General features: G+C 35.7%; 1 protein-coding gene across 1 annotated transcript; it reads left to right on the plus strand.

Moving 5' to 3' along the window:
• Positions 1-1,189: 1,189 nt before the first annotated feature.
• Positions 1,190-22,925, plus strand: NLGN4X (neuroligin 4 X-linked). The gene is made up of 4 exons (XM_058831476.1): positions 1,190-1,262; positions 9,213-9,398; positions 11,311-12,100; positions 19,207-22,925. The coding sequence occupies exons 1-4, from the start codon at positions 1,190-1,192 to the stop codon at positions 20,054-20,056; spliced, it is 1,899 nt and encodes a 632-aa protein (XP_058687459.1). The 3' UTR covers positions 20,057-22,925.
• The last annotated feature ends 295 nt before the right edge of the window (positions 22,926-23,220 follow it).

A 23,220-nucleotide genomic window follows, 5' to 3' on the forward strand; every position in this document is an offset into this window, starting at 1 on the left:
AGAAAAATACTGCCAGAAAATAAAAACTGAGCAATGAGTTGGACAGTCTTCTATCAGGATGACATTTCATAGAATAGTGGTCATTTCTACCTGCTAATTTATTTTAATAGTTATATTGTAACTTATGCATTATGTTTTTATGCTTGTGATTTATGTATATATACAGTATTCTTGAGTCTAACTGAATGCCTTGCAAAATCTTCCAGTGACTAAGAACTGCAAAGTCAAATCTTCTAAATCATCAGATTTTGACCAAAACTGGTAAAATATAGAAATAATATTTCACCTGTTATGATAGTGTAGGACAAGACTGATCATGACCTTCCAAATTTATTCAGAGCTTTATAGAAAATGTATGATATAATGTGCTAAAACAATCAAGAACCTGCATGTTTTCATTGATTGAAGCATACCATATCATTATCTTCAATGTTTATTTTCCAAGTTGAAGGAACATCTCAGATTGCAAAAAAACCTATCTCATTTATGATTCCCCTGTATCAAAGTCTTCTGGCAAACATCATAGTTATAGATGATGTTTCTCTAGAGTTAGAGTAGTCAAAGTATACTTTAAAATATTCGGATCTCTTTAAATGTTTGAATCACTGAGGCTATGAAAGCAATAAAAAGGGGTGTTATATACAGCTGAGAAGAGGAAGCAACACAACCCAGTGAAGTAACTCATTATGTCTTGCAACAGAAAACGGTGCATAAGAGGGTGAGAATTGTCCAAGGAGCAGAAGCGAGACTCCTGCTAATGATCACTGGTTAAGCACCACCCTTTTCCCTGTGGTCAGTCCTTGCAGAAGTCTGCTATCTGAAATCACAATTCCTTTTCTAACTGATTCATAATGTCTGGCAAGCTAGTAGGCATGTAGTTTATGCTAAATGCTGCATTTTTGCATTTTCCTACTTTTTTCACCTCTCCTGGAGTACTCTGCCCAGCTCTGGGGCTTCTAGCCTAAGGAGAACATGGATTTGTCTGAACAAGTCCAGAGGAGGGCCATGAAGATGATTGGAGAGCTGGAGTAACTCTCCTATAAAGACAAAAGAAAGCTGAGAGAGTTAAAGTTACTCAGCCTGCGCAGGTGAGGGCTCTTAGACCTTGTAGCAGCCTTTCAGTACCTGAAGGGGTTACAGGAAACCTAGACAGGAGCTTTCACAAGGTGTAGTGATAGAGCAAGGGGTGATGGCTTTAAACTGGAAGACAAGAGATCAGGGAGAAATTCTCTGCTGTGAGTATGCTGAAGCACTGGAGCAAAGTAAGCCCAGTGTTTGCCCTGAGAAGCTGTGGATGCCCCATCCCTAAAAGTGTTCCAGGCCATGTTGGATATGGCCAGGTTAAACAGCCTGGTCTAATGGGTGTTGGTGGTAGGTAGGGGGTTAGAAATTTTATTTCTCTTAAAACTAACATTCTATAAAAGCAACAAAATATGTTGGGCAACTTCTTTTCTTAAGTACTGAAGAAAAAAAACTTCATGAAGTTCTTAATGTTAACATTGTAAACCCTTTCTTTCTCATTGTCACAGTGGCTTGTAAGCACTTGGGTTTTGACACCAGTATATTAATGCAATAATATTGTCAAGTTGGTCAATTGGTGTTTTTCCTACCAAGAAAAAATTACACCTAGTATCCCATAACCCTTTAATTTCAAGGATTCTAACCTTTTGAAGCTGATAATTAAAGATAAAAATCCCCTTGCTGTTTTTAAAGCTGGTGCTTGCCATTCATGTCGTGTCATTATTCATGTCATTAACGTTCCTGATGTTTTAGGGGTAAACTTAATGCCTTTTATGTCTTTAAAATATGTAATATTTTTGTGTCTTGTTTCTCTTTTAGGGATATACAGCTACAAATGTTGTCTCTTCATCATAATATTGATTAATTGAAAAGAATCTAAAGTATGTTAATTTAGTCTTAGTTTCATGTAAATTTCATCTATATTTTATAATGAAAATAATAAAGTAATTTCTAGCTTTCATGGACCTACAGCACATCTCTTCTGGATGAGACAGGCACTTCTACAAAGCAACCAGATGCTTTTGTTGCCTTTTTCCCAACCTGGAAATGAAACTTGAGATAGTTTTAGTAAGGAGGTAATATAAAAAGGGATCTTTATTTGAAGGTCTTCAGGGGCAGTTATGGAAAGATGTCCACAAAAGCCCACCCCTCTCAGGGGTGAGTACAGATTTATAGGTTTTAGGAAATTAGCATAATTGATAAAAGCACCAATGAGGAGGACAAGTGCTGATGCAATTCCCCCTCAGGCCAAGCCCCTTTTCTGGAGTCCCCTCTTTGGCACCAGCTGTGCTTTGCCCATTAGAACAAATCTCGAGGGGTTGTTCTTGGCCTTGGTTCCCAGGAAGAACTGAGATAGCGCTGGGGCCTTGCACCTCCCGGGCCTTGGAGCTCTGGAATTTGTTTTGTCTTTCTGCTAGGTAAAGGCCATGGAAAAGTACTGGGAAAACTAGTTACTAATACAATAGGTGACAGAGTTACAAATATATGTGTGGAGAATACAGAGAACATATAAAAGAAAAAAAGGCAAAACCCAAACGGCATCACTTTAGAAGTGGAGATTGTGCCATAGCTGTGGAATACTGTACTGGGACTGGCTGGAATGGAATTAAGTTTCTTCAGAGCAGCCCATATGATGTTTTTTGTCTATAGCTAACATAGTGTTGATGACAGACTGATGTTGCAGCTTTGAGGCTGTTGCTGAACTGTGCTTACACAGGACCAAGGATTTTTATTTTTGCCATGCTACCTCAGAGACAATAAGCTGGAGGTTGACATGAGTTTGGAAGGGTGAACAAGAACCAGGACAGCTGACTCACATTGACCAAGGAGATGTCTCATTCTGTATCATCACACTTAGAGGACACAGTGTGAGAGGAAGAAGTGGGGTTGGTTTGACTTCCAAGCAGCTGTTTTTTCAGACTAGAAAGTATTCATGCTGCTTTTGGGAGGTGTCAAATGTTGTCCTTTCCTTTAAGTTTTGTGGGTTTTTTATTTTCTGTTTCTTTCACTGATTTTGCTTTTTCTTGTGTTTGTTTTTTGTATTTCCTCATCTGAGAAGAAATTGTGTAACTGCATTACTGTTTCATAGTAATACTTATATCACAATTTTCATGTTAAATGCCTTTGGACTTGACCATATAGATCAGTTATTATGAAATATTTTCAAATCATAGGTTGATGATGCCAGATATTTATTAGTTTCCCCTCCAATACACACACTTTTGTGTTTTCCTTGCAAAAACATTCCCAGAACAATTAATTGATTTTAGGTTGGTCAATTTTGGTGTTAATCAGGCTTTTAATAATGTACTCAACAGTAATCTTTTTTTATTGAACCTGCTGTTTTCGTGATTTTATATTAAGTAATGGCAGGTTTAACTTGTGAATATTTGTTTAAGTGGTGAGAAGACAGTTAGGTGAGTGTTCTGAAATATTTGATGCTGCCATCATTATTTACTATATTGTAAAAAATCTACATTCTTAATGATTGGCAAAAGCTTCTTCAGTGACACTTCCTATAAAATTATATGCTACTCATCATGAATGATAACAATATAAATGAATGGTGTGAATATCTTAAATCTTTAATATTTTAGAAAACATTCACTGGCCTAACCTCATTGCACAATAGCTTCAGAGCATTTTGCAACGCACAAGGCAAATTTAAGAGCAGTTTAAGTTTCACGTACTAATTTCAATTAGATTCCTTAAAAACATTTCATTGTAGAATATCATGATGGCTTGACTGAAGGAAATTGTTGATCTCCCTGGTGTTTTGATAAATTTATGTTAAGCTTTTCACTATTTAAAAATATGCATTAAAGTAGGTTTTAAATCTTGTTAAAATGTATCCTTTTATCTTTTCTCATTCATTTACTGTTAAGTGTTCTTATACACATTTATTATCCAGGACATTTTCAAAAGACTTTTATATATTTCAGATTAGATGTTTTCCTGAATTGTAAAAAACAGATTTTAGTTTTCAGTACTGAATCAATATAGAAACAAATAATAGTATTCTCACTTCACCATCTCTGACCTATTCTTTTGTACTGCATGTAGTAATGAGATGTTCTTTCTAAACAAGCAGATTTATGTTTTGCCTTCCCAATAGAAGTAATTGAAAAGAATCCATCAAGGCATAATCAGAAGATACTGTTTTCTTAAGCCCAAGCTAGAAAATTGAATTCGAAGCACCCCCAACCTTTATATTTTAACATAATCTATGAACTCATATGAAAACTGTAAGCTGAATTTTCTTCACTCTTTGCTTCTCTTCACTTACCATAACCCAAGTTAAAGTTTAAAAGAGTGTTATTTGCAGCTGGATAGGGAAAATAGCCATAGCATGCAGAAATTCCCTTTTGTGACCACTGCTTCAGAATCACACACTATCCTACTTCTTAAGTTTCTGAATACTAAAACATTTGTTTTGGCAAAGCACCTGCAAATTTCAAACAAATTTTCAGCTGGAGGAAAGACAATGTTGTTCTGTTTTCAAGATGAGGGAGTATCTGTGTAACATTATTTCTGCACAGACCCACACATAGCTAGTCATCAGTCCTCTCATTTGTTTCAGTCTGTAGGTAGAAATTTCAGGTGAAGCCATGATGCTTACTCAGCTTTGCATAGGCCAGCCATGCTGCAGGAGTGTGCGGCTTCTTTCTGCTAAACCTGTGCCAAGGACACCATCACTCTATCTTGCATCCCAACAGCTTTTCCATAATGTTCACATTGTACTGTTAGTAGACATAGAGTCAAAACAAAAAAGGAATATATAGTTATGTTGTTTCTAATCAAGCTATCAACCAGCCAAACATCCCCTCTCCAAACACTACTGGGAATGTTTGGGAATGGTTAGGGAAGGACAAGCATAGGACAAACATATGACAATACCTTCTAATGCTTCTCTGTTCTCCAACTATTTATATTTCAGGGTCTTCCTGAACCAACTGTAGTCTCTGTTCTCAGTAATCCCCACTTAATTTCACTTTGCATTTGAACAGGTCTGCTTTTACAGTATTAAATATGATAGGTACAGACAAAATCTGTTAGAAAATGTGAAGGCTCTGCTGTATGCTTGCCATTTGCTCTTTGCTTTGAAAAGGCCCTACTCTGGTACTTCACAAATGTAAACAAAAATACATGATTGTACTCCGAAGCACAGTCTCAAGTATTTAATTTATATTGCTTATGTCATTGTTGTGATCAGTTGCTGTACAAATCAATCTTTGTACATCACCTTGCAAACTGCAGCAGGCTATTCAGGCTTGGACAGCAGTCATGAAAAGGCATAAAGACAAAAGAAATGTGAACTCAGAAAATGCTGCAGAGGCTTAAAAAAGAGGATTTAAATGTATCAAAATGCACTAGCTTGTTGATTTTGTACAGATTTCCTGGTGATTGATTTCTTCTTGTGACATCTTGGCTGTTTAATGTGTCTTACTAAGTTTGGCATTATTTTTTGTGTGAGGGCTATGTCTCAGAAGTTAAACATTTTGTTTTTAAGTAGACCTGTGAAGGGCAGAGGATGAAGCAAAAGTACTTCATTTACAAAGGAAAGTATGTTTCATTTCAAGATATACTTTTAGAATTGATTATAGTAGCTAGTAAAATGCATTGTAGAATCAAGTTTAATTTTTCATTATTTATCTTCTCCCTTCTTAAATAGAATAAAAATCAAATAAAAGTGATTGAATTTATGATTTTATTTAAATCTGAAAGTCAGTGCAGTTTACCAGTACCAAAATGTATTTCTAAGTTTTGATACTATTTTGAGCCAGTAATATAATGCCAGCTTTCACACATCAAGGCAACCTCACCTGTTTCCACTGGGAAACACAGCTTGGGGGTTAGAAGGGAGTGAGAGAGAGAGAAAAAGGCACAAAGCAGTGGAGGAACATTCAAAGTTGAAATTTAGTCTTTCAACCAGCTATCAAATTGATTTGATAGTCATTAGGCCCAAGGGGCCAAAATATGAAGATAAAGAATGGACTTTTCCTGCAGTGATGTAATATTGGGTATTACTGTGTGCAAAATATCAAAGGAAAGTTTTGTAATTTATTTCTGAAAAATAATTTTAAAAAATGAGAAAAAAGGTCATATAAATTTTAAAAAATTAAAATGGTTACAAGATTTCAGTTATCTTGGTGATTTTATTTATCTTTAAGGGTGAAGTTATAGTTCTTAGATGATAATTTACAATCTTTAACATAATGGTGTTTAGGGGGTTTTCTCCATAGCCTTTATTTCTTCCTAAATCTGTGTATGTTACATTTAAGTTCTGTGGTTGGGAAAATATGATTGTGATCCTGACCATGTTCACACTAGTGTTTTAATTCAGATCAAGAGTGTATTTCCACAGAAAATCTCAGTGCTGCCACCACTCCTGACACATGGTTTCACATTGCAGAGAGTTTCTTACAGGTTAGGCCCTTCCAGGTGAGTCTCAGCTGGAGGATATCCTGCCCCTTATGCACTATGTCCATGAGAAGTCATTCATTCAGCCCATGGACCAGGCAATAGCTTGGTCATGGCAAAAGAAAGTACATGAAATGTGTACAGAGGACAGGCAGTCTACGTGATCTCTGTAGACTGACTCGTGAAGGTCTGCCAACTGTACTAGTGTAGAGATGGCCTCCAACCACTGCAGATGAATGGAGCTGAACAAAAGTAAACTCTTTGGGTGGATTTTATGGATATTTTTCTTTTCTGCTGGTCCCTGTGGGTCTCTGCATAATGTTTTAGTAGTAAAGGGGAAATATCACCACTAGTATGTTGGGGTTTAGAATCTCAGTAAGATTATCTGTAGCATATGGGAAAACCAATCCATAAAGATAGAACTAGGGATTTCTTTTTGTCTAAGTGGGATCTAAAGGAGCCTTGCATGTAGCTTCGTGTCTTCACTGCTTTATCAAAACAGTGCAAAGGACAGACAGCATGTAACTTTTGACTACATGCATTTTTAAAGGTTGTAGAAAATGAAAATTCACAGCAATTTCCTTTTACAATCTTCTTCTCCTTGATTATTGCTATCTAGTAGTTTAAAATGAAATAATTTTTCTTGAATGCTTTCCTTCATAAAGTCAGAGAAAAATAAAAAAGTTATTTCAGGAACTTCAGTTTAAAGAAGCAGTTTTTTCTCTCCACCAAAGTAATATAGAAAAAAACCAAAAAACTCTAAGTGTTGTGTAACTATAACAAATAGTTACTATTTTCCTGAATTTCTTTAAATAGCATTGAAGAAATATTTTGATCTGGTACTCAGAGCATGAAAAAAATTATCCTCATCAAGAAAAGACAGATTTATGAATTCAGTTTGTGTAATGTGGGGCTAACTTTTTGAGATGGTGATTAGTTTTTAAATTAAGAAAATTTTTTCTTGCAGTTAATGAGAATCAGCAGACAACTGTGAAAACAAAAAACCAAAAAGCAAAAACCAAAACAATACATAACAACCCGTCCCCCCCCCAAAAAAAAACAAACCCCCTTCATCTGTTGAACATTAGATGTTCATTGACTGCAGTTTTTTCCATTTCACCTCTTAGTACATTTGGTAAGAATTCAAAATCATGAAGTACAAACAGCATTAGTTTGATGCTGCTCATAGAACTAAAACAGGTTTAGGCTCTGAATATTAATTACCATCCTCCTTTAGAGGTTACTACACTCGCTTTATCCAATGAACATCATAATTTTTATTGAATAAAGCCTTAATTATAGATTATTATAGAATATTGCAGTGAGCTGCAGCAACAAAGCCAGCAAGTGGGTTATTGTTTGACAGGCTTAAAAAGACAATAAAGGCATGGGAAAAAAGAGAAAAACACATCTGTTAAAAAAATAAATTGAGACTATTATGGGTTAATAATTTGTTTATTTTATTCTCCATTTGTATAGAAGAGAAAGAAAAGGTTACTGCCATTCTTACGACTGTGCCAGACTTTCATTCAAACTGCACCAGACCATAGATCTCCTCAGTCCTGGGTCCCCCTCCTAGCAAATTTTTCTGAACTGATATTTAGCTGGAAAAAACCTGCCAAGCAATGTCCTTGTTTTGTCTTTGACACCTGTAACTGGTGCCTAAATGTCTGTCTGAAAACTTCCATATGCTGTAAGGTATTTCTAATTGACTTCGGACTTCACAGTTGTCTAACAGGAAAAGGTCTGTGGGACCTCTCTGTGTAAAGAGAGGGCTATAATATTAACTTATTAAGTTAATATAATATATATATATATATATATATATATATATATATATATATATAAAATATAAATATTCCTAGCGATAAGACCAATGGCTTAATGTGGTAATTTGGACCTAACACAAGGTCTTAACTGTGAGGGATATGCACCAGGGACAACTGCAATGTTTCACCTTAGCTGGTTTCAAAAAACTGAAATTAATCTCAGTCTTAATCTTACGGTCATTTTGTTCTCAGCTGCAAGACAAGCAGCAAACATGCCATGCTTTTTTCTAAAATCTGATAACCACAGTACAGGAACAAAAAAGAGCAGCACAGGTTTTCCTGCAATTTCCAAAGAGAAAGACAAGACCTGATTTGTTCAGATAAAATCTCCCCACCAAAGGCTATATTGCCATGGATTTACCAGCTATCTTCCTAGTAAATATCCTCTGTGAAACTGAAGTGTAATTTTTTTTCCTAGGCTTTTTCATGTTCCTTTTACTATTTACTTCAGCCCTCTTTTTTCTCTTTCTGGGTACATTTATCCATATCACAAGTACAAAAATTTTAAAGGCTATGTACTTCAGGACAATATTGGTAAGAATTATTTAAATTAATGTGTTAGTGATTGTTGTTCTCAGTCATAGACTGGCTATGCCCAGAAATGATTTCCTAAGATTTTGTACCCAACTCACATCCAGTTATAAAATGTTTAAAATCTTTCTTATGTATTGTTGCATTGTTAAAGAAATATTTCAAAAAGGAAATAGTGATTCTTCATGAACGGGACCTCTGAAGGGAAAAACAAACTCAAGCTAAACAGTACACAGAATGAGTTTCTCTGCTTCAGCTGGAGACATTTTACTAGGACTGTGACCTTTAAAAAGAAGAAAAAAAAAATAAAAGCACTGAAGATGAAAAGATGGGAAAATGTGTGGTGAATATGTAGATACCCTGTAGCTAACTGTATCTGGTGAACTAAAATTATGGGGTTTTGCCTTATAGGTTTTTTAAGTACTGGGGACCAAGCTGCAAAAGGCAATTATGGATTGCTTGACCAAATCCAAGCTTTACGTTGGATTGAAGAAAATATTGGATCTTTTGGAGGAGACCCGAAGAGAGTTACTATTTTTGGATCTGGGGCAGGAGCTTCCTGTGTCAGTCTCCTGACACTTTCCCACTATTCAGAAGGTAACAATCCTGTAGGCAAAATACTTTTTTCCTTTTTTATTTTTAAATAATGTTTAAAACACACTGAAATTGCCAAACAAGGTTGACTGAATTAGAATTACTTGAGGTCTGTAATTTTTGTAAAATACCTACTAGGTAGAATTCTGGACTTGTATTAGTCAACATAAATATATTTATTAGGAAAAATAAATGCTAGTACAGCATAAATCTCATGCAACAAATGCCATGGGCAATTTACTTTTTCTAGCTTTATCAACAGATTCCACTGGCTCTTCTATCAAAGAATTTGCCCTAATTAAAATGGAAAAGAGCAATGACCTTTTTGAATTTTTGTACACTCTTAGCTGTACTTCCAATGTTTCCTTACTTAATAAAAACATAACTAAGCCTTATAAAAAACTGTATTTAACTCCCCACAAGTACTGTATGATCCCACACAGTGTTCTTAAGATTTTGGTAAGTGAGCTGTGGGATTTCTACCCTCAACACCTCACCCTCCAAATAAACCCAAACACAAACTCCAAGAATGTACAGCAACGGTACAGAACTATAAATATTCCTGGTGATAAGACCAAATCTCCAAAGACTTTATAAAAGAAAACACCAAAATATCTATTGTATTTATTAATCCATGCCATTTCTGTCACATTAAAACAGACAGAAATTTGTAACAGATAAGCCATAGCCAGAAGTTATAGCAGGGAGGCTGGGAAAAACACCTAATTTTGAAATACATAGAATTATGCTTGACAATTCAGTCTATTGATACAAATAAAATGTCACTGAATAACTGTTGAGCAAGCCATTCCAAAATCAAGCAGATGGAACCATGAAAAACTGAAGTGATCAAATAATTGAGATTTTGTAGTATGTGCATTCAGTAATGATCTTCAAAGGTATATAAAAAAAACCAAAAACACAAACACATGTTTTTGTAGCTGTTACTGTCTTTCTCATTTTGAGAACTTGATGGTAGAAAACATGTGCAGAAGACACCCAAGTATTTCAGTTTAAATATAAAATAGGCCATTTTAGTGGTTTTACCAAAACAGATGGGGCAGATTCACCGGCAAGCTTCCCTTGCCTTTCAGTGCTTTAAAGCAAAGCTCTTCAGACTAGGTTTTCATTTCTCTTTATATTAGTGCACATAGAACAACATGAAAGAACCATTGAATATCATCTTACTCTCTTGCAAAACAAATATATTTTAATTCAACATATAGGCAGGGTTACACACAGACACACACAGACACACAGACACACACACAAAATTTAATATATAGGCAGTGCTAACATACACACACAATAATACTTGAAAAAAATTAAATAATAAATAAAAAATATCAGAGTAGAAAATTCAAATGTATGAAATTGCTTTTAACAGAGCAGGTTTTTTCAAGTATGACGCATGGCTTTTCTGAAGGAAATGAGAACGTGTAATTTTCATTTGACCTTTAAACTACTGAAAGGCGCATTTATGAGCGTCATTTACATGGCAAAGAGCATATGATTGCTTTTAGCTGCCAGTCCTTCAAAGAAATATTCACAGGACTACAAATGTGGTAAAGCCAGAGGACTTCCATCAAAAACACAAGAAAACTGCAGTACAGGAATGAGCTTTGTTCTTGGAACAGTAACCCGAAACTTTCATGCTTTATGTGTGTGAGTATCAAGAACACGAGAGGTTTTAATTAGTAGCCTATTCTACATAGCATAAAAAGGGAGCACTGAGTAGGACCTATAGAAATCGATTTGAAATTTCATTGTATGCGTTCTTTAAGGATTCTATAATCAAAGCTTTGTTTCCTTAGTAAGAAATACTTTTCTTTTTTTTAATACATATATATATATATATATATAATTTTTTAAAAATTTCTAATTGGATCTGTATTTAAACAATTTGCACCTGCAGGTTTGTTCCAAAAGGCAATCATACAGAGTGGAACAGCCCTGTCCAGCTGGGCAGTGAACTATCAGCCTGCCAAGTACACTCGGATATTGGCAGATAAAGTGGGCTGCGACATGCTGGATACCACTGATTTGGTTGAATGCCTGCGGAATAAGAATTACAAAGAACTCATTCAACAGACTATCACTCCAGCCACGTACCACATTGCCTTTGGGCCCGTGATAGATGGAGACGTGATTCCAGATGACCCTCAGATTCTAATGGAGCAAGGGGAATTCCTTAACTATGATATAATGCTGGGTGTGAATCAAGGGGAAGGTTTAAAATTTGTGGATGGAATTGTAGACAATGAAGATGGTGTTTCTCCCAATGATTTTGACTTTTCTGTCTCCAATTTTGTGGACAATCTGTATGGTTATCCAGAAGGGAAGGACACACTGCGAGAGACCATTAAATTCATGTACACTGACTGGGCAGACAAAGAAAACCCTGAAACGAGACGGAAGACCCTGGTTGCTCTTTTCACAGACCACCAGTGGGTTGCTCCAGCTGTTGCCACGGCTGACCTGCATGCCCAGTATGGATCTCCAACATATTTCTATGCATTTTATCACCACTGCCAAAGTGAAATGAAACCCAGCTGGGCTGATTCAGCTCATGGTGATGAAGTCCCTTATGTGTTTGGGATTCCTATGATTGGTCCCACAGAACTGTTCAACTGCAACTTTTCCAAGAATGATGTCATGCTCAGTGCAGTGGTTATGACATACTGGACTAACTTTGCCAAAACTGGGTAAGTGTGACCCCTAGCATTCATTTTGTTGATAGCATACTTCTAAAATTGTCGGGATGCCATTCCAATGGCCTCAAAATCTGATTTTGAAGTAAGTAGTAGTATAGAAATATTTGTGTTAAGATAGGAGGTAATTGAGGCTTATTCATATTTAATAGATTTTTAATTAGTGTGTTCCCTGAAACTATTTTCTTTCAGTAGTTCAATGAGAATAATAACACACTGTATTTTTGGTTCAAAAAATAGGACAATTACTAAGACAAAAAGCATGTCTCAGAGAAAAGGTGGTTCACTAAGATACTGAAAAATCAGAGGCAACATGTCTCCTACTTGAAGAAGGAACTGTCAGGCAGATAGCACTTATCTGGTATAAAAGAAAGGAAGTTCTTGTTTTTCAGCGACCTTCACAGGGATGAGGAGTCAGGGAGGAATTAGAACAGAAAGGCAGACACTGGAAAATTTTTTCCCTCTGAGGGCTATAATGGCAATAATAAGTACTTGACTGGAATGAAGAAGAGACTCATATAAATTTTACTTTGAGAAGGTTAAAAAATTACATTAATTCTGCTTACGAAACAAAACAAAGACATCAATATTTTGCTGAAATAGAGCTGTAAACATCAAGGAAACAACCCTCAAAGCAGCCTAATCTGCGAGCAATATTAATAAATTCTGTTCTCTTCCTATAACATTCCTTTAAAGAGTATTGCAGTGTTTTACTTCAGCAGCAAGGGCTTTTTTTGTTAACCTTGAGTCTTCAGTACTGAATTAAAACAAAGATACTTGTGGCACAAAGGGGCTGTAAATCATTCCACTGAATGTTTAATGGCAGGATTGGGCTCTGGAAACTGCAGCTTTACTGCACTGCAGTGAATGGTGTGCAGCTATATAAGAAAAACTCAGATGCCTATTGTGAAGCACTCAGAGGCTTTAGCTGCCCTTGTAGCCTTCCATGAATCTAAATGACGTTCAAGGGAGAGAGATTTTGCAGTCTTAACAAGCACCTCAAGCATAAATCGAGTAAAACCCAATCAAATGCTTCAGGTCAATTTACAAGGTAAAAAAAATCTTTTGTTGCACTGCATATCAGACAAACAGGTAGAACAGCATGCAGAAATCCTGGAGTTCAGCAACAAAGGTGAATGAACTTTGTAAATATTTAGATGTATTTGGCAACAAGAAGTCATCGGTACTGGGATGGGCAAAATTCGTGATGAAATCATGGTTTATGGATGGACCATGCTGCATGATGGCTGTACCACATGCTCAGAGATGATGATATCATCAGTTTGTTGTAATTTTGGTAGATGAAATGCCACGTATATGTAGAGGATTTCTGATCCTTACAAATATATCTCATTGAAATTATTATAGAGCTGCAAGATCTCCATGGTCTCACTATTGCTTACAATTACTTTATGACTATTCCTGCAGATTAAAAAGTTGTATTTAAGCAGTTTTTAAGGCTGACAGGAACTTCTCACAGTCACAGCTGCAACCATTACTCATAATTTCAAGCACATTCCAGCTGTTGCTACTTGAAACTAATTTCAGCAGGCTATACCCAGTTCTCTGGTTATAAAGCCATTGTCATATTATGACTAAAGGCAAAACCAGGTGCTTTGGGAGAGACATTAGTAATTTCTGAAACTTTCCTGTTGCTGATGAGACAGGAATGGGGTATATATTCTATTACAGACTCACTCCCTCACAGGCAGTCTGAAAGATGTGTCATTAGAAATGACCTCTAGCTGTAAAATTTCAGTTTTCAAAGGAAAGGAAAAGAGCAACACAATACATATTACCTTGACGGGATCTTTTATTTGTTTGGGTGAACAATGATTAATTTTTCTGAATAGTACAAGAGAATACTTGGAGGCAAATAATATTTTAAGATTACATTTGTTCTGCACCTCTGGTTCTTGAAACAGAAAGACAAAGGTTGTAGCATCTCAAGCCTAGAGCAATGGGATCTCTGGGGTAACTGATCTCTACTCTGCTCATTCACTTGCAATCTGGAATCTCTGTACCCACTCAGGTCCTTCAATTCTCAAGATGTGTGATACAGTTCAAGACTGCATTGCTGAAGGCTCTGCTTTGGTTTCCCCTCCCCCCCCTATTTTTTATTGATCATTTCCCATCCTTATTATGATAGAACTTGTCTTGCTTTATGTTTGTACCCATGGCAACACATAAAAAATATTTTAACTGAAAGATTTTATTATTTGGCATTTTCCAGTAGGTAAGCTTTGAACATTAAAACCGCAGATATATTTATTTATTTTTAATGTGTTGGAGACTTTTCCAATCTCTATGACTCTCACACAGAGGCTGCATCCAGGTACTTATTGTATAATTATGGCTCAGATGGTGCATCACTCAGATGGACTTTGTTAGGCTTTTAATGACAGGCCATGCGTTGCTAAAAAGGACATGTTGTTTAATGGGCCTACTGCCAAAGCTGTGCTTGGAGGGCAGGTCAATCTTGTAAAATCAGTAGGTGAAAGACACAGCACAGGGCACAGTGCTTTTATTGTCTTTAACTTAGAAGTCGATTACTGAAGCTAGCAAATAGGAGGTGACAATTAAAGTGTTTAATGGCAAATAGTTTGTACTTGAAATGAGTGCCAGGAAGCTGCATTTTGCTAATCCTCCATTCTCTACCTAGCTACGACTCTTTTCTTTATTATGATGATGATTATTATTAAGAGTTTTTCATTTAGCCTTTTCAAAACTATGTTTCCAACATGCCTTAGACATAGGAAAACAATTTGTTACAGAGTAAGTTTGAGATACTACATTTGGGATACAAAAATAACATGAAAATACAGTTTTGAAATCCTCAATGCACAGTTATATGTGAGAGCTTATTAAAAGGTGCACTTGGACCTTCAGTCTGCTGCCAGTAGTGCTATCCTAACTGTAATGGTAATTTTATATGCCAAGTGTTCTGCTAGGGCCGTGTTACCTCTCTTGCAGGCGGAGAATGAGCAGCATGAGGGGTTGTGTGCCAGTCCTTCACAGATGCTCTGCCAGCTATGCTCTTGTAAAGAAGGATTTGAAGGTTCACATAGTAGATACAAGGCTATGCTCTCATTAGAAGCATCTACTAGGTTTCTTAAAATTGCCCTGTTTTTGAGGAATTAGAGTACTCTGCTTTTGCTCTTGTTTCATCCAGCTCTGCTTGTGTTGGTATTGGGAAAGATAAAGGTCCAGAGGATATATCCTTGTTTTCTTTGTATTTCAGATAAATACTCCAGAATTATTTTGCTACCTTTGATACTGAAGCAGAAACTTGAGTTATTAAGAATGTCTGTGTTTTGTATGCTGTTTGGTTCTCTAATAGAAGACATGATTAAACTTGCAATTATTAAAGTGCAGTTTCAAATCAATTGTCAATGAACAAGGCTGTTGCATTTAATTTTGATGTTGAAGAAATAACTGTCTCCAATGGCAAATCTGAGTTAGTCAGACCAAACAGTGTAGTTATGGTTTTTGGTCCTTAGCTCTTATAAGGAGTCCTTAACTGTTAGTCTTTAGCTGACAGGGAATGTGGCAACAGTGGGACCTGGTGATAACTGAGGAAAGGAGATAAGGGAAAATATGCCTGTGTACCAGTCCTTCTAACAGGAATGGCCCTGCCATTATTAGTATTGTGACAGCATGAAAAGAAACAACAGAAGAATGAAAAAAAGACAGTTCTTCTCTCTCTTCCATTTTTTTTATCATACAGAGGAAAGAGTACTACTGAAAGAAAATAAAGTATCTAAGGGCATTTCAGAGTGTTGGAGACAAAGATTATATAACTGTGAAAACATTTCACTCCCCAGTGAAGATAGAGAAAGACCCCAAAATTAAAACATTTCAAATATATTAATGTAGCAGTTCCATTGTTCTGAGTGGTAGTCAGTGCTGTGGCAGAAGTAGTTAAACACAAATGGTGTTTCCGCATCTTATAAGGAATTTGGGATATGAGTCATCTTAATTCACCATTCTTCCCATGAAAATATCATCAGATATGAAATACCCCATTCCTTCATTTGCCCTCCAGGTCAGCTACTAATCTACCTTGTAAATAGGAGTGTGTGTTGCCCTTCAGTCAACATCCATTGCAGGCATATTTACTTTATATCACCTGGGAAAAAATTGATGCTTTGATTTTACATCTCTAACTCATGAGGCGTGAACTGAATGACAATATACAAAAACATCTTAAGCTGTGCAAAATTAGTGCAGGTTGAAAGTGGGAGTTGAAAAGTGACAGGTGAAATGAGATAATTCTGCACATTAACAAAAATATACCTTAGAGAAGATATGGTCTTCTGTCATATGGAAAAAAATGATCAGGTACTTCATGATGGAGTTTGATGAACAAACTGATTTCTAAAGGTCATAAAAATAAGTAATGAGAGAGCAAAATAAACAACAATAATCATCAATCTTGTTATAATAGTCAGATGAAGGAAAGAGAAAGCCTCCCTCCCAACTGACAAATTGGGAAACAAGAAATCTCCTCCCTATGAGAGCCAATACTGTAGGAAGTACAGAACTGGAGATATATTGTTCAGATTATACAGTTACCATCATGATTGCAGTGGATTTTTAAAGGAAGGTTTCCTGGCAGCCTTTGTTATGAAATTACACACTTGAGCCTCAAGAACATCTAGAAACACAAAGGAATTGTGAGAGTCTTAAAAAGGCAAGGAAAAAATTGAAATTAAAGTAACAGAACAAGAATTTTGTTGAACAGATGATTTGATAGGAGAAATGGTTGTCTCTACATCTATGTTTTATGCATGCCAATAAAATTTGAAAATGGTTCGTATTAGGATAAACTGCCCAACTATACCAGGAAAAAAACAGAACAAGTCATAAGTTGTAACTTCATGAATTTTCTGCAGTGTACATAGCAGGATGGCCAAGGAAAGCAAAAATTCTCTTGTTTATATCTACTGAACTTTTTTGGCAAATGATCATTAGTCTATAAAACCAAGATCCAAGGCCAATATTAGATCCTTTAGGACTGGACTTGGTTATTCCTGTTTCTTCTAAAAAAACCCCAAAATAATTTAGATATCCATCTTTCAAATTCAGAGAGAATATTCAGACCATTTTATTAATTTTTTAGATGATCAACCCTACATTTGATATCAATGGTAGAGCTCTGATATTCTCAGCAAAAAAATTACTTCTAAAGGGATGGCTGATTTTTTTCTGTTTCTTGTTTCAATGGACAATTTCATGCCCACACAGAGCCATGTAAACAAGTATGCAAATACAAACCCAGACTCATGTAATGTTATTTTCTCTCTTGTGTTTAGAGGAGGCAGAAGCATAATTGGCTGCTCCCAATAAATATAGTTAAAAATGACAGATGGAAGTAGAGGATGGAAGAGAGGGAAAAGGAGGCTGAACTAAAGAAAGGAGAAAGAAAGAAAGAAAGAGAGGAATGGTAACAGTTTCAGAACCCCTAGTTTGTATTTTTCGTATCTTATTGAAATGGGAAGGATTAATATGTCAATATTTTAAAAAAATCAGCACACTAAACCACCCTAAACACTGAAACCATAAGCATAAGTAAGCCAAAATACCAAAATTATATAGAAAAATAATCATCACGCTTTATCACAAAAAGGTAAGATACATTCTTTCAGGTAAAAAAGAATACAGGAATCATATAAAGTCAAATTACTTGTCTCATTTAAGAACTAAGAAATAGCTCTTTATGTACAGGAAAGCAATGCTTAAATAGGCTATTCAACTCATGGGCTTTTGAAAATGGAAAAAGAAAAAAGATGCTTTAAAATCTGTAGTGATGGGGTTTGGCATTCCCAGAATATACATGACTGTATATTGGAAGAAAAGGAAAATATTAGAATCATTTTCACAGGAAATAAACCAATGCATATGAATTAATAAAAAGGAGAATGGGAAGTTCTGAGTAATGCACAGGAAATAAATAATGTACTTAATATAATTAAGTATAATATATCACAAAGTCACAGAAAATATTCATTGCTAGAAAAGACAATGCAAGTTAATGTGCAATATTCTATTAAACTTAATATTAGTAATTTTAACTTTCTGTATTTTATCATTCTATTTATTTAAATTTTACTAAATTTATAATGATATGCATACATTGACCATGTCTAAATGCTCTTTGTGGCATTGGCTTGTCTGTAAGTAAAAAAAAAAAAAAAAATACTGATTTTGAAACTATTTCTAACTTGTGTACTACTCGTGTACTCTACTAATACTACTTATGCACTATAAAACTAGTTGATCTAAGTTAAAATATTTCTCATCTTAGTTAAGTCTCGTTGTCCTTTGGCCACCAAACACAATACTTCATAGCAATGATCACATGGAATGTTAGAAGAGTCATCTGATAGTGGAAATGATAGAAAGATTTGTCCCACAGAGGTAGTTCAAAGGTTTTTTTTCCCCAAGTAGATATTTTACTCAGGAAGACTAATAGCTCAATAAAGGAAAACAAGCAGAAATGGTTCCCAAGTACATTTATTAGCCCTGCTACTTCAGGTTTTGAAGAGGTTTCTTTCCTTGTAATATACACAGCCATTATGATTTTGTGTGTTCACAAGGACTTCCTGTATTGCTGTAGGGCTTAGATGCTCATATTTACTACTTACAGCAATAGTAGTGCTAGCTTAAATGAGAGGGCTAGTGTCAAACCTGGACAAGTGTTGAGTCTACACATTTACTACAGGAAGAGGTAGTTAGTACTTCTCTAAGATGGTGTGTCTCTAAGACACACTCCTTGGAGAATGATACTGAATCACAGAATTTCAGATCACCTTTTGGGAACTGAAACACTATTATTTCTGCATTTTCACGTAAAAAAAAAAAATATTGTGGTATCTGAGAAGCTCTGTACAGTAAGTAATTTTATTTTGATTATTTTTAACTGCTGTTCTTCAGTTAGGTAGGGTTTTTAGCTTCTTCTTTTAGGTAACTGCAGGTATTGTATAAACTATTAACTGTAAGATTGAGAGGGTTTGGTGTTTGTTTGCTTTTGTTTTGTTTTTGTTTTTTTGTGGGAAGATTAATAACTGTAATATTGTCTGTTTTCATTTTTGTTTTAGAGATCCAAACCAGCCTGTTCCACAGGACACAAAGTTCATCCACACAAAACCCAACCGCTTTGAAGAAGTAGCCTGGTCCAAATACAATCCTAAAGACCAACTTTATTTACATATTGGCCTGAAACCCCGAGTTCGTGATCACTATCGAGCGACAAAAGTGGCTTTCTGGTTGGAGCTTGTACCACACCTTCACAACCTGAATGAAATATTTCAGTATGTTTCCACAACAACTAAAGTCCCCCCTCCTGACATGACCTCATTTCCGTACGTGACCCGACGTTCTCCTGGGAAATTATGGCCAGCCACCAAACGCCCAGCAATGACACCTGCCAACAATCCCAAACATTCAAAAGACACCCATAAAACAGCTCCAGAGGATACGACAGTTCTGATAGAAAACAAGAGAGATTACTCCACAGAGCTGAGCGTCACCATTGCTGTGGGGGCCTCCTTGCTGTTCCTCAATATTTTAGCTTTTGCTGCATTGTATTACAAGAAGGACAAGCGGCGTCATGAGACTCACAGGCGCCCCAGCCCCCAGAGGAACACCACCAACGACATAGCACACATACAAAATGAAGAGATCATGTCCTTGCAGATGAAGCAGCTAGAACATGACCACGAGTGTGAATCGCTGCAGGCCCATGACACGCTGAGACTCACCTGTCCTCCTGACTACACACTCACTTTGAGAAGGTCCCCAGATGACATCCCGCTAATGACACCCAACACCATAACCATGATTCCAAATACATTAACAGGAATGCAGCCTTTGCATACTTTCAACACCTTCAGTGGAGGACAAAACAGTACAAATTTGCCCCATGGACATTCGACCACTAGGGTATAGCTCAGCCCTTCCCCATCTACCCTCACAAGCCGCTTGGAAGAAAGAAAAAAAGAAAAAAAGAAAAAAAAAAAAAAGAAAAAAAAGAAGAGGAAAAAGTTATATACCATCCATTGAACACCTTGTCAAAATCTAAAGTAAAAATAAGTAAAAGAGAAGGACAGTCATTATTTTCTTACTGATCCTTCCCACAGAAACTCACTGATGTTAAAGATCAACTACAAACCCTGTGAAATGTGAAAAGTGTACATTGCTGTTACAATACTGCTTTAGATCTCAGCCACTTTGATTGAAAGTTGAGGCCAGAAGAAGTAATTTAAAATGGTGTTTAAAGTATAACAAGCAAAGCAGAGTATTCTGGAACACAGAGCCAGTGACTGTACAGGTGTTTTGGGTTTTTTTTAATAAATAAAATTATAAAAAAGATTCTTTATGTGCCATACCATGAATGGCCGTTGATAAAACAAAGACATCACCATGGGCTTTTACCCAGCATATGAAGCTGTAATTCAGATGGGGAAAATAGAATTTTATTATTAAAAACAAAAATGAAAAAAAAAAAGAGGAGGACTGACTATGCAGAAAAATACGTATAGTTCTGTGCAAAGAGATGACTTGCCAGCCTGAACTATATTTAAAGAAACTTTGTAAAAATGTACATAGCTGTGAGTTTAAAAACAAACAAACAAAAAAAAGAAGCAGCTTTTATTGATGTTTTCAGTTTGAAAAGAGCTTTTAGAAAGATTGTGCATTCGATTGTGACCTATGTGTATATACATTAGTCATATGACCTCTGTTTCCTCCAAGACCAAAGGAGGAATTTCTTCTTAATTACTAGTGGTTAACAAAAACCATGAGTTTTTTCTAACATGTTTCATTTATATGAGGCCATGGTGTCATGCAGAGGATACAGTTGTCTGTGTGACCTGCGTATTTTCTCTTACAGGTTACACTAGTGCATGTTAAAGTATTCATAGGAGATTGTTGTTCTTTTCTGAAACATTTTTTCTATAATTTAATTTTGTGTTAGCCTTTGTTAAATTCCAACACAGCAATGGATTGGAAAACAAAGAGAAAAAATGCAAAAGAAAATAATTGCTATTTTAAACTTGTTGAACTGAACCAAGAAACATCCAATAATATATATTTGGAGTCCAGTTTGTAGTTCTTGGTTATTGTGATACTTTAGGAAGAGTTTTGTGCCCTGACAAAAGCAATGAAAGCCTGTGTTTTGGTCAGCCTTCTTTAAGGAAAACTATCTATATTCACCAGCAGTTGCAGTGGAAACTCAGCTGAGAAAGCACCTCCTCAGCATTGCTAAACAAAATAAAACTACAATTTGAAAGCTGGGAAATGCAGGGTTGATTGGCTGTCTGTTTTTCAAGCTGTTCAGAGTGATGAGTGTGTAAAGAACTTCTCAGCCCAGTATCTTGTTTTGTGCTTGAGAGTGTACCTGTCAGAAAATTCTTATTTGCTGATTCATTGCACAGTCCCACAGTCAGTGAGCATTATGGAGAGAGAATCAGAGAAATCCTCAGCTGTTCTGCATTTGAACAAAACTGAAAATCCCAGAGAGCATCACTCTCAGGAAAGGCAAAATTAGTAGCTGGTTATTCCCTTCTGCCTTTCCTTCACTAGAAAAACAGGGGCCAAGCAGAGCTATCAAAGTAACTTACCAGTTTGATTCAAAAAACTCATTTGAATGTGGAAAGGTAGAAAATAGTTTTTGCAGATGAAGATTGCTTTATATTTTGTCTTTGAAAGTTACTTCATCATTGAGAGATAGTAACCAAAGATCTTTGAACAAATTGGTCTGCACTTGAACATGACTCTCCCAGATGTATTTTCTATTATTAATTCACAGCTAAACTGCATTGATATCATATGTCCCATAACAATTAACACAAGATGCCTTGTACCTCTTCTTGTTTTCTACACTTTTTCTTTTCTAATAAAATACTTTGAAATAGTCACCCCTACAAATAAAATCAAAGACAAAGTGATTCACTGAGGTCTATTCATCTTCACAACTCTTTGTTGTAGCAGGCAGTAAAGCAAATTCTGAAGGAAAGAAATAAAAAAATAATGACATGATAAAAATAAAACATGTGGCTGATATAATCCTTTATCTGCAGTAAATGTTCTACAAATCTGACCTGGGAGCTCAGGCTGGAATGTGATGAAGTAGCAACCCCAAAGTACAATTAGTAGAAAATGGAAAATTGTTTGTTTCTTTTCACTGATCCATCACGTAATATATTAATGCTGACTCTATACCAGGCCATTTCCACCAGCTATGTAATTCCTCAGCTGAGATGCAGCAGTTCATAACTCTTAAAAAAAGGTTTAAAAAAAAGTAAAAAAAAAAAAAAAAAAAGTAAAAAAAAAGGTAATGATGCTTGGCATCATGATCAGTTGGGTATGTTTGTAATGTGAATTACAGTATTTGTTTAGTACTTCCAATTGTCTTCTGCTAGCAATATGTACAGTACTGTGTCAGGCTTGTGACATTTGGGTAAAAAAAGTTCCTGTAAGTGAATGAATTTAGCTTTTAAAAGTAATTACAATCAAGTTGATTTAATAATTTGATACATCTGGACTGATGTATGATTTATAGAGGGAAAAGATTTATAGGGTCTTCATAGAATTCTATAATAATGATATCAAAATATACTTTGAACTGTTAAAGAAAAACAAAAGTACTTTCCCAGGCTTATATTCTTGTCCTTAAGAGGCACACAGGGTTCAATGGTTTCTTCTGTTATTGTTTGCAATTTTTTTGTTTTTTTTGCCTTAAGTAATGATAGAAGATATATATGGCTGGACACATATGTATAAACTTTTCAGCAGCATTTTTAATAATAAAATATCACGGTATTTTCTAATGCTTTGTGCAAATAACTACGTGTTCATCCTTTTGTGTAGAAAGTCTTTCAGAGGTGTGTTTTCTGCCTCATCTCCATTTCATTATCTACTGTAAACAATGCCTTGATACTCAGTATAAAAATATTAAAGTAACAGAGGTTGCACTTTTAAGTTAGCATTGAGTTTTCATGGCTTTTGTAGTTCTATGAGCCTGCCAGTAAAAGGAAAGCAACTCAGACAATGAAGATATAACAAGATAAGCTCCATATATTTATTACCTGTATACAATGCATTTCCCATTG

The sequence above is a fragment of the Poecile atricapillus genome, chromosome 1 (assembly GCF_030490865.1).
Source record: "Poecile atricapillus isolate bPoeAtr1 chromosome 1, bPoeAtr1.hap1, whole genome shotgun sequence".
Taxonomy (NCBI): domain Eukaryota; kingdom Metazoa; phylum Chordata; class Aves; order Passeriformes; family Paridae; genus Poecile; species Poecile atricapillus.

Bases quoted from the DNA above. Each gene is read 5' to 3' on its own strand.
- NLGN4X (XM_058831476.1), top strand. From the start codon at position 1,190: ATGGCTTTAAACTGGAAGACAAGAGATCAGGGAGAAATTCTCTGCTGT. The intron at 1,263-9,212 runs GTAAGCCCAGTG...TTTGCCTTATAG, and splicing joins TGCTGAAGCACTGGAGCAAA to GTTTTTTAAGTACTGGGGAC. The intron at 12,101-19,206 runs GTAAGTGTGACC...TTTTTGTTTTAG, and splicing joins ACTAACTTTGCCAAAACTGG to AGATCCAAACCAGCCTGTTC.